Source organism: Colobus angolensis, unplaced genomic scaffold (genome assembly GCF_000951035.1).
Source record: "Colobus angolensis palliatus isolate OR3802 unplaced genomic scaffold, Cang.pa_1.0 Scaffold86, whole genome shotgun sequence".
NCBI classification, from domain to species: Eukaryota; Metazoa; Chordata; class Mammalia; order Primates; family Cercopithecidae; genus Colobus; species Colobus angolensis.
Genome location: NW_012122487.1, coordinates 7,291,342 through 7,303,951, shown reverse-complemented (window position 1 = coordinate 7,303,951; position 12,610 = coordinate 7,291,342). Strand labels below are relative to the sequence as shown.

The 12,610-nt window shown below is 37.2% G+C and overlaps 1 protein-coding gene across 1 annotated transcript in view; it reads left to right on the top strand.

The window, feature by feature from the left end:
- Window positions 1–12,610, top strand: part of CCDC171 (coiled-coil domain containing 171) — a 404,099-nt gene that overhangs the window by 89,922 nt on the left and 301,567 nt on the right. Inside the window, exons 8-9 of the mRNA XM_011930380.1 lie at window positions 257–349; window positions 8,945–9,105. Coding sequence (XP_011785770.1) covers window positions 257–349; window positions 8,945–9,105 — 254 coding nt within the window. The remainder of the gene's footprint in view (window positions 1–256; window positions 350–8,944; window positions 9,106–12,610) is intronic.

Sequence of the window (12,610 nt, the reverse complement as noted above, 5' to 3'; positions counted from 1 at the left end):
ATAAAAATTTATCAAAAAGTATATTTTCACTACGTGTAGGTTATTATATATAAGTTATACCTCAATAAAGTGTAAAGAAAAAAAAGCAAGCTCTGGCGCATTCTTCTTGAGTGTGAATTTTACATTGCGTTCTTGCAAAGGAAAAGAAATGAGGCTGCAGGTCTACTCATCTAAAGTGTTAATTATCATTCTGGACTGTAGTGATCCATATCTTCTTTAAATACCAATGTTCATGAATTTAAACTTTTGTTTTCAGGCAACTACTCTTAGAGTGAGGAAATTAGAAGAAAACATTGAAGCAGAAAGAGCAGCGCATTTGGAATCAAAATTTAATTCTGAAATTATTCAGGTAAAATGTAAACAAATATTTTGGCCTGCATTTTCTTAATTTGTGTTACAACAGCTGGGAAAAACAGCACTATGTTCAGAGAACTAAGGTGTACATTGAGAATGGGTCACATATTATGACACTCATTATTGTATATAAGGTTAGCATGCAGTTGAGATATACTACCTTAGTGGAGGAGTTGGCACACTACAGCCTACAGACCAGGTCTCACCCACTGTCTGTTCTTGTGAAATTTTGTGTTGTCCATAGCTGCTTTTGTGCTACAGTGGCAGAGTGGAGTAGTAGTGACAGAGAACTTATCTGACAGTCTACAAAGAAATTTGCGGATTAGAGTGTCCGTTTTCCCAACAGCTGTGGGTCGAATTTCTTTTTGAGCATATTGAAAAAACATGCATGTTATTTATTGAGTGCGTATCCTATGCATATCACTGTATTAAGAGCTGAAGGTGTAAAGATGAATGAACTCCTTTTGTAACTTACATTTCGTTACCAGAGATACTAAATATCTGTCTCCAGATATATAGATGCTTACATAGATGTACAAGATACTGAAATACAATGGGAATATAATAAAGAAAAGGATTAAATCTGGGAGGGGAATTAAATGGAGGCCTCCTAAGGAAACTATCCTTTTTGCTATGCCTTCGAGAATGAGAAGGAATTTCTAAGAGAAGTGAAAGCAGAACATTTTATTAGGGGTTGGCACACTACTGCCCATGGGCCAAGTCTGACCTGCAGCCTGTTTCTGTAAAGTTTTATTGGAAGATAGCCACGCCCATTTACATATTGGCGTATGGCTGCTTGTCGAGACAGACCTATGGTCCACAAAAACTAGAATATTTACTCTGTGACCCTTTACAGAAAATGTTTACTGACCACTGTTCTAAACAACTGCTTGGATAAAGCCACTAAATAAGAATGTACTTGTTTCCTTTTGAGAAATACTTGCATTATTGAGTGGTAGAGCTTAGGGAAAAGTTTGGAGATAATGGTGGAAAGGCATGATGAAGACTAATTATGAAAGTCCTTTTTCATGCTAAGAAACTTAGACTTATTTTGAAAGCAGTGGAAAGCCACTGCAGCTTTTGGGACACACAGATATGAAATCTAAGTTTAAGAAAATAGCTCTGGTACCATATTGGTAGAGAAAGGAAGGGAGTGGAGATAGGAGACTGGGTGAAGAGATGATGAACACCTGAATCAAGGCAGTAACTGTAGCAATGGAAAGAGGGACTCCTGTGTCAGAATAACAGTCCCTCAAAGATGTCCACATCTGTCCTTATCCTCAGAACCTGTGAATATGTTACCTTACACGGCAGATGGGACTTTGCAGATGTGATTTATTTGAGGATCTTGAGATGGAGTTTGTCCCAGTTTATCTAGTTGAGACTGATGTAATCATAAGAGTCCTGGCAGGAGGGTCACAGTCAGAGACAGAGACGTGATGACAGAAGCAGAGATCAGAGTAGGCCATGATGAGCCCAGGAATGTGGGTGGCCTCCAGAAGTTGGAAAAGGCAAGACAAGGTTTCTTCCCTAGAGTCTCCAGAAGGAATGGAGCCTTGCTGACACTGTGACTTTAGCACCAGAAGACCCATTTCAGACTTCTGATAGACTGTAAGATAATACATTTATGTCATTTTAAGTTGCCAGTTTATGGTAATTGGTAATAGCAGTGATTGGAAAGATACAGGGGACAAACTGAGAATGCATGATTTTAGGTAACAAATTTGCAGTGTGAGGGGAAGAGCAATAGAAGAGAACACCAAGGTCTGCAATATGTGTGAAAGTAGGCAGATGCAGTTGACTGTCAAACTCTGAAGTCTGAAGACAGAGAATTGTAAGTTTCGAACATGTTGACTTTGAGGAGCAGTTTAGAGGTTCATAGTGCCCTTTGAGGATATGATCATGCAAAGTCACCTGAACAATGTACATTTACTCTTGTCATTCTGCTTTTTTGTGAACAGTTCCTTTCTTTATATTCTCTCGAGCACCTGCCGGTAGCTTATCTTGGATCAGCCAGTTTCCCAGTGTTAGAAAAGTTAAGGAAATTAGGGAGGAAGAGATTTGTTGGACCTGCTACTTTTTTGATTTTAATATTTAATAGACAATTATGACTTTTTGCTTAAATGTTTTCTCAGCATTTTGATAATATGCTTTAAAATCTAATAAATATGGTATTTGTTATGCTTCTGTTAAAGAGATTAATTTTAATGAAGATTATATACCTATAATAGTATTTTTGTTTGCTTAAATCTAGGAAGGTAGAAAGTATCTTTATGAACTTAGATTCTCAGTATAAACTGTTAAGATGTTCTTATTTCATGTTATTTAGCTGGCCAGTTATTACGTTTGAGCACTACTTTGTGAACAAATGTAATAGACTGTATGAAAATAAAATATATATACTTATTTCCAGAAGAAAAAGTAGTTTTAAGCTTATTTGGCTTTAGCAAGTTTGAAAATCATCTCACTTTATTTGTGCTCTTGAATTTCATGTCAAGGAGGATGGTGGGGTTGCCAAAATCAGTAAATGAAAAGTAGCTTTAAGCAGATAGATTAAAACTAATTTAGACTTAAAAAAGTTATTGCCTCGATTTAGGTGTTTATTATCTCTTCGCCCAACCTCCTATCACCACTCCCTTACTTTATTTGCCAGTGTTAGTTACCAGAGTTATTTTTCTTTTCTTTTTTTTTTTTTTTTGAGATGGAGTCTCGCTCTGTCACCCACGCTGGAGTCCAGTGGCGCGATCTCAGCTCACTGCAAGCTCCGCCTCCTGGGTTTACGCCATGCTCCTGCCTCAGCCTCCCGAGTAGCTGGGACTACAGGTGCCCGCCTCCTCGCCCGGCTAGTTTTTTGTATTTTTTTAGTAGAGACGGGGTTTCACCGTGTTAGCCAGGATGGTCTCGATCTCCTGACCTCGTGATCCACCCGTCTCGGCCTCCCAAAGTGCTGGGATTACAGGCTTGAGCCGTGGCGCCCGGCCCAGAGTTATTTTTCTAAAACTTAGATTTGATATCTACATCAAAAGCTACTTATATTAAAAGCTACTGCTTTTAATATGTCTAAATTACTTAATTTACATTTTAAAAGACTTAGACTTTTTTCCTATCTTGTTTTAATTAATACAATTTATAGTGTTTTACCTTATTGTTTAAATAACTCCTAATGCAAGATGCAACTATATTTGTAAAGATTTTGATTAAAATTTATGTTTTTACTTTTGACTTTAATGAAATGTTCTTTTTACCTAAAATTCTCAGATCCCTATATTCGAGCATGTCTGCTAAAGCAAACTTGTATACTTTTTTTTAAGATCAGGTCCCCAAAATGGCATCAATAAGATTGAAGTTTTCTTTTTCTTTTCTTTTCTTTGTTTCCTTTTATGATTTCAGCTTTTATTTTAGATTCTGGGGGTATATGTGTAGTTTGTTACCTGGATATATTGCCTAATGCTGAGGTTTGGTGCATGACTGATTTTGTCAGCCAGATATTGAGTATAGTACCCAATCGTTAATTTTTCAACTCTTGCCCCATTCCTGCCCTCTTCCCTCTAGTAGTCCCCAGTGTATATTGCTGTCATCTTTATGTCCACAATTATCCAGTGTTTAGCTTCTACTTATAAGTGAGAATATGCAGTATTTGGTTTTCTGTTCCTGTGTTAATTTGCTTAGGATAAGGGCTTCCAGCTGCATCCATGTTGCAGCACAGTACATGATTTTGTTCTTTTTTGTGGCTGCATAGTAATCCATGGTGTATATATACCACATTTTCTTTATCCAATCCATCATTGATTGATGAGCACCTGTGTTGATTCCATGTCTTTGCTATTGTGAATAGTGTTGTGATGAACATAAAAGTACTTGTGTTTTTTTGGTAGAATGATTTATTTTCTTTTGGATATGTACTCAGTAATGGGATTGCTGGGTCAAATGGTAGTTCTAAGTTCTTTGAGAAATCTCCATTTCACTTTCCACACTGGCTGAACTAATTTACATTCCCACCAACAATATATAAACATTTCCTTTTCTCAGCAGCCTCATCAGCATCTTAACATGCTGTTTTTTGACTTTTTACTAATAGGCTGAAGTTTTAAGTTCATGAAAAAAACACAATTTCAAAGTTAGGTTTTTCATTGTAGTTGTGATACATCCCTGGGAATATATAGTTAATTACTATAAATATGAAAATTATTACCTATTTTTTACTTACATGGTTTAAAATTAATATTTGATATCTCAGTGCTATGACTTAGAAAAAATGAAAAGTTTTTATTTGAATCATAAATCTATAAATATTTATAAGTATTTTCAATGAGGTACATCTAATACCATTCAGTTTCAGAGTAGTTTGATGGAGAGTACTAAGTAGCTGTAACTAATCACCATCTTATAAACTACTGTTGAATATGTATTTGAGATCTGTTATTAAGTTTGTTTGTATACTTTGGCATAAAAATGAGAAAGCAGACTTAAAAGAGATGACTCAAATTTGTTATTTTGTAGTCTGATTTTCTTTCAATTGATTGGTTTACCATTTGTGATTGAGGGTGCTTATTTTCTAAAAGAAAGTAGCACTGTAGACAAGAAGAAAATATTTCCCAGATTTACTATTTGACTTATAAACATTGGATTTAGACATAATATCAAAGAAAAATAGAATTTAAGGGGCACAATTACAAAATTTAAATCGAGTTGTATCTACCTATTTTACTACCTTACTTTAGTGTAAGAATAAACATTTCATGCCAGGTGCAGTGGCTCACACCTGTAATTCCAGCACTTTGGGAGACTGAGGTGGGTGGATCACTTGAGGCCAGGAATTCCAGACCAGTCTGGCCAACGTGGCGAAGCTCCGTCTCTGCTAAAAATACAAAAATTAGCTGGGTGTAGTGGCGCATGCCTGTAGTCCCAGCTACACTGGAGGCTGAGGCATGAGAATTGCTTGAGCCTGGGAGGTGGAGGTTGCAGTGAGCTGAGATCGTGCCACTGCACTCCAGCCTGGGTGACAGAGTGAGACTCTGTCCCCACCTCCCCCTACCCCCTGAAAAAAGAATAAACATTTCAATTATTCCAGAAATTTTGGATAATTAAAAAGAATTCTGGTTATTATCATTTTTATGGATTAATGTTGAAAAATTTTCATGGCGTCTTAGGCTTTGTTTCCTGGTGAGTTTATCTTTCCTAATTCACGTTGTGTGTTGCCATTCCTATGAGGCTTGCCTCACAAAGAGTTCCATAACTTTTCTCTGAATTCAGGAACTTTGTGCATACCTCTGTCACAGGAAGGATATACCATATCATTTTGCGGTCTATGTTCTCTTAAAGCCTATGAGCTCCTCAAGAGCTAAGACTGTGTAGTTTCATGATTATTGTATATATCTTGAGCATTAGGATATTGACTAGCATATATTAAGTACTTAATAAATATTGGTTAAATAAACATTGCCAGTCAGGCATGGTGGCTCACACCTGTAATCCCAGCACTTTGGGAGGCTGAGGTGGGCAGATCACTGGAGGTCAGGAGTTCGAGACCAGGCTGGCCAACATGATGAAACCCCGTCTCTACTAAAAAAAATACCAAAATTAGCTGGGCATGATGGCAGGCACCTGTAATCTCAGCTACTCAGGAGGCTGAGTCAGGGGAATCGCTTGAACCTAGGAGGTGGAGGTTGCAGACAGCCGAGATCACACCACTGCACTCCAGCCTGGGGGACACGGCGGGACTCCATAACGACAACAACAACAACAACAACAACAACAAATTGCCTCATTAGATCCTTGTAGCCACCCTGCCAAGTAGATAGTCTAGATGACATTATTATTATTCACTATTTATAGATGAGAAGCCTCAAGTATTTGGAGTTTTAGTAATATGCCCAAAGTCACATTAGTTAATTTTGTAGATCTGGGATTCAGCCCGAGTTTTGTTGGTTTGTTTTATTCTATTATCTGTCATGTTTGGACAGTGTCAAACCCAAGTTTTATGGGTCTAAAACCCATTTTCTGACTAATGTGAAGCTTTTTTTTTTCTCTCCCCACCCCCTCTTTAAACTATTTTCTAAAAAGAAACTCTTTTTCTTTTAAACTTTATTTTCTGAAAAGGTAAACTATCTACAGAGTTCAAAAATTAAAACAATATTAGATTGAGAGTTCTTGGTTTCATTCTTGTCCCTCCCATTCCTCTACCTTCCCGCCTGCTTATTTTTATTCTTTTCACTTATTTACCCCAAATGTAGCATACTTTATACACTGATGTGGAACCTGCTATTTTCAACATATATCAACAATACATTGTTCTTGAATACTATGTGGAGAACTACATAGATAATTTTTAATAGTTGTTTTGAAAAGAGAATAAACTCGTGTATTTTACAGCAACATGGATGGAACTGGAGGCCATTATCTTAAGTGAAACAACGCAGACACAGTCAAATACCACATGTTCTCACTTAGAATTGGGAGCTGAATAATGTGTACATATGGGCATAGAATGTAGATTAATGGTCACTGGAGACTCAAAAGGGTGGGAAGCTGGAAATGGGGTTAAGGGATACTCAATGGGTACAGAGTGTACTATTGGGTGTTGATTACACTAAAAATCTAGACTTCACCACTATGCAATATATCCATGTAACAAAACTGCACTTTTACACCTTAATTTATTTATTTTTGAGACAGGGTCTTGCTCTGTCACCCAGGCTGGGGTGCAGTGATGCAATCTTGGCTCACTACAGCCTTGACTTCCCCAGCTCAAGTTATCTGCCTGCCTCTGTCCCTCAAGTAGCTGGCACTACAAGCGCGTGACACCACTCCCAGCTAATTTTTGTATTTTTTGTAGAGATGGGGTTTTATCATGTTTCCCAGGCTGGTCTCAATCTCTTGAGCTCGAATGATCCACTTGCCTCAGCCTCCCAGAAGGTTGGGATTATAGGCATGAGCCACTGTGCTTGGCCTGTAGGCCCTTAAATTTACACACACACACACACACACACACACACACACACGCACACCCACGGGTTGTTTTGTAGCCTTTTTACAGCTACATATAATTGTTTTGTTGGAATGAACTTGTTTATTCATCCTATGGTTGGTGGACACAGGGAATATAGTTTGTTTTTTCTTTTTTTTTGAGACGAAGTGTTGCTCTTATTGCTCAGGCTGGAGTGCAGTGGCGCGATCTCGGCTCGCTGCAACCTCCGCCTCCGAGGTTCAAGTGATTCTCCTGCCTCAGCCTCCCTAGTGGCTGGGATTACAGGCATGCGCCACCACGCCTGACTAATTTTGTATTTTTTAGTAGAAACAGAGTTTCTCATGTTGGTCAGTCTAGTCTCAAACTCCCAACCTCAGGTGATTTGCCCACCTTGGCCTGGGAATATAGTTTTAAAATGTCTTTTTATGTAGAATTTCAAGTGTATGCAAAAGTGAAATAGGAAAATGAACTTCCCATATACCCATCGCCCCGCTTCAATACTTACCTCACGTCAATGGTGTTTTATCTCTTACCTCCTAGAACTCTCCCACTTTCAGACTTTAAATTTTTTTTTTATTTTTTATTTTGAGGGAAGGTCTCACTGTTAACCAGCTGGAGTGCAGTGGTGCAGTTACGGCCCACTGCAGCTTCGGACTCCCTGGCTCAAGGGATCTTCCCTCCTCAGCCTTCTGAATAGCTGGGACTACAGGCGCCGGCTGCCTCCAGACTATTTTGAAGTGAATCCCAGATATCAAATCACTATAATCATAAATATTTCAGTCAAATAGTATTGTTTGACAATAAGAACATCACTTTTCTATAGTAAGAAATCCATTATAATCTATATATAAGAATAAAAAGATCTATTAAATTTCTTAGGCTTATAGAGATACTCATGTTATAATGTTTCTTATAAGAGAGGAAGAATACTTCCCTTTAGTTTTCAAAAACCAGGCCAGGAGCAGTGGCTTATGCCTGTAATCTCAGTGCTTTGGGGGGCTAAGGTGGGAGGATCACTTGAAGCTAGCAGTTCAAGACCAGCCCGGGCAACATAGCAAGACCCCATCTCTACAAAAAGTAAAAAAAATTAGCTGGGTATGGTGGTGTGCACCTGTAGTCCCAGCTACTTGAGAAACTGAGGTGGGAGGATCACTTGAGCCCAGGAATTCAAGGCTACAGTGAGCTATGATCACACTACTGCACTTCAGCCTGGGTGACAAGGTGAGACCTTGTCTCTTAAAAAAGCCAAACATTTAACTTATTATATTTTATAAAAGAAGTATCTGAATGGATTAGTAGGTAAAAATTTGAAACTTTGAAAATTTAGATTGAGTTGTATCTACATATCTATTTTTCTTTGATAGAATGGGTTATATTATACCAGCCTATCTTTCATAACACAGTTTACTCTTGTCTTCATTCTTCCACTCTTTCTCCTTTTATTTAAACATATTGAGAAAGGGAATAAACTGTCTTTTGTTTGTTTATCTCTCTTTTTTAAGCCAAAACAGAAAGAAGTGCTTGGATGAATGATAATCTGTTACTGTCAAAGTATTCTACTCAATTTAAGATTGATGCTAGCATTTCTTAGCTTGATTTAATTACTTGTCTGTCATCTGGTAGTTACGGATTCGAGACCTTGAAGGAGCTTTGCAAGTAGAAAAGGCCAGTCAAGCAGAAGCTGTTGCTGATTTGGAAATGATCAAGAATGAATTCAAAGAAGTTGAAAGTGCATATGAGCGAGAAAAGCATAATGCACAAGAGAGCTTTGCAAAACTAAATTTGTAAGTATTCTACTGTAAAATTCTCTAAATTAACATAAAGGTTTTATGAAAGCTATGTAAAATATGAATGTATACTATGTATTTTTTATATAGCTCCCATTAATGTCAGCGGTAGATTGGGGTAAGTGACTTCATAAAACATAACTATACTTTCCTGTATAGGTAAAAATGGAAATGCTCTTTTGGATATTGAAATATATTATATTCCAAGTAGCCCAAGAAATTGAGTAATGTACTAGGAAGTAAATATATTAATGTAGTTTGTATTATATGATTGATGTAATGCAATATCTTTAAGTATGAAGACCAGCTTGGGCAACATAGTGAGACTTTGTCTCTACAAAAAAATAAAAAAATTAGCCAGGTATAGTGGTGTGCACATGTAGTCCTAGCTACTTGAGAGGCTGAGGTGGGAGGATCACCTGAGCCCAGGAGTTCAAGGCTGAAGTAAGCTAAGATCTAAGGCTAAGATCTGGGGCTAAGATTTCTAAGCCACGTAAAATGGTCTATATAAAGAAGGATAATATTTGACATTTTCTCAAACTACAGAAATAATAATAATAGCAGTAATACTACTACTAGTGGCTAACATGCATTTGTGACTCACTATATACATAGCACTGCATCATTTCATTTGTCTAACACCCTATGAGGAAAGTACTTTCAAAAATCTCTTTCACAGATGTGGAAATTGAGGCTTAGCCAGAGTAAGGACATATAGCTCCTAAGTGGCAGAATTAAAATCTTTCTGACTCCTACTGATTTTAACCTTTTTCAGTTCAAAAGCCTTTCATCTTCAAAATTCTGTGAAATGCTTTAAGAAGTTTATAATGCATTAATATGTTTCCAAAAATAAGTCAATAGTAGACATTTTAAACCATTTCCCCCCAGAGGGTGAAATTCATACTACTATTCGTTTGTGGCATGGTAATACACTGGCATATTAGAATTATATTTTAATCTTTGTTTCTATTTATGGCAAGTAGATAATGGTTTTCCATTTGTAGCCACAATATAAAGATTTCTTTTAAAATGCTTTATTGGCTGGTCACAGTGGCTCACGCCTGTAATCCCAGCTCTTTGGGAGGCCGACTCTGGTAGATCACTTGAGTTCAGGAGTTCGAGGCCAGCTTGGCTAACACAGTGAAACCCCGTCTCTACTAAAAATACAAAAATTAGCCAGGTGTGGTGGTGGGCACCTGTAATCCCAGCTACCTGGGAGGCTGAGGCAGGAGAATCACCTGAACCCGGAAGGCAGAGGTTGCAGTGAGCTGAGATCGCGCCATTGTACTCCAGCCTGGGCAACAGAGGGAGACTGCGTCTCAAAGAAAAAAAAAAACAAACAAAAAAAGGCTTTATTTATTATAAGAAGTGAGTTAATTTAAGTGAAAGTATTACTTAAATAGTGGTAATTTTTGTGAGTGTGACAAAAACCATGAAGATTGTACCTAAAAGACTGAAAAAATTTAAAACTCTTTTAAAATGTTGGTTTCTTTAATTAATGATACTTATAATATTTTAAACCAATAATTGTTAACTGAATTTCCTTGCTTCCTCTAGTATGACTTAAATGACATTCTGTGAATGTTATTCTAAGGACTTATTTCTCCTTTATTTTTTTTGAACCGTTGCTTGAATGTGCACATTAAATATATTTCAATGTATTCAAATTTTATTCAAATATGTATTCAAATATTATTCTGCATATCTATTTGAAAGGCTTTTATGTGGAACATAGTGAAGATTTCTTTACTTTTGCTTTAAGGTAATGATTAGGACCTACAAATAAAACTGTAAGAAGTCAGAATGAGCTCCCAATAATTAAAGCTTTCTAGCAATGAAATAATAGACATCTTTCAGGGAACTAGTGAGCTTCCTGTCTTGGGAAATTCAAAACACAGAGTGGATGAGTCTCTGTCATGGATGTTGAAGAAGAGAGTCTCATAAAGATTGGACCGGAGGAATTTTAACCTACTTGCTAACAATTAAGCTCTGAGTCTAACCTATATACTTTCCTAATTGGACCCCAAAGCAGTTTTTTTCCTTAAGTTTGTTTTGCTGTTAGTTGTATTTTGGTACTTGAAAATTTTTACTCAAGTTTAATATTCCAGTAAGCACCAACTGACAATTCTAAACATTGGTTACATATTCCAACTAGGCACTAGCTAATAAACACTCCTAATGCTTTAACATAATGTCCCTTATCGCTTCTTCATCTGTATATAACTGTCATAATAATACATGTTAAATATTATAAATAAATAATGACAGGTAATCGTTAAAACCCAATAATCATTGAAAATTTCTGTGACTTTCCCTCTTTCCATCCTTTCCATAGAGTTATATTTTTGGGTTCAGCATACTTTATTTTTTCTACAGTTTAATTTTTGTTAACCCATCCTTTTTTTTATAGCACATTTTATTGTGTTCTTTGTTATTTATTGTCTGTCTTATGTAACAAGAAACTTTGTTTATTACTGTCAGTCAATGCCTAGAAAGGTACATAAGAGCTGCTAAATAAAGATTTATGGAATTGGGCTGGATGTGGTGGCTCATACCTGTAATCCCAGCACTTTGGGAGGCTGTGGTGGGAGGATTGCTTGAGGCCGAGGTGGGGGAGGATTGCTTGTGGTGGCGCATGTTTGTAGTCCTAGCTACTTGGGAGGCTGAGGTATAAGGATTGCTTATGCCAAGGAGTTCGAGGCTGCAGTGAGCTATGATCATGCCACTGTACTTCACCGTGGGTGACCAAGTGAGATGCTGTCTAAAAAAACAAAACAGAAAATATTTGCAGAATCAACAGATGAGAATAGTTAATAATTGCCTCATTTTAAACTGTATTAGTTTATGTGATTAACCAATCACTTATTAAATTATTTCTAAACATTAACAGAACCAAAAGTCTCCCATGTTCCTACACCTCAGAGACGCTATCATTTTAAATTTCTTCTAAGAGATGTTCCTCCTGGACTCTTTTGTCTACTTGTTCCAGTCTGGACAAGTTTTTTTTTTTAAATTTATTTTTATTTTTTTTTAGACTTTAAGTTCTAGGATACATGTGTGCAATGTGCAGGTTTGTTACATAGGTATACATGTGCCATGTTGGTTTGCTGCATCCATCAACTCGTTTACATTAGGTCTTTACATTAGGTCTTTCTCCTAATGCTGTCCCGCCCCAAGCCCCTCACTACCGGCCAGGCCCCGGTGTTTGATGTTCCCTGCCCCGAGTGCATGTGTTCTCATTGTTCAATTCCCACCTATGAGTGAGAACATGTGATGGTGGGTTTTCTGTCCTTGTGATCGTTTGCTCAGAATGATGGTTTCCAGCTTCATCCATGTCCCTGCAAAGAACGTGAACTCATCCTTTTTTATGGCTGCATAGTATTCCATAGCATATATGTGCCACATTTTCTTAATCCAGTCTATCATTGATGGACATTTGGATTGGTTCCAAGTCTTTGCTATTGCGAATAGTGCTGCAGTAAACATATGTGTGCATGTGTCT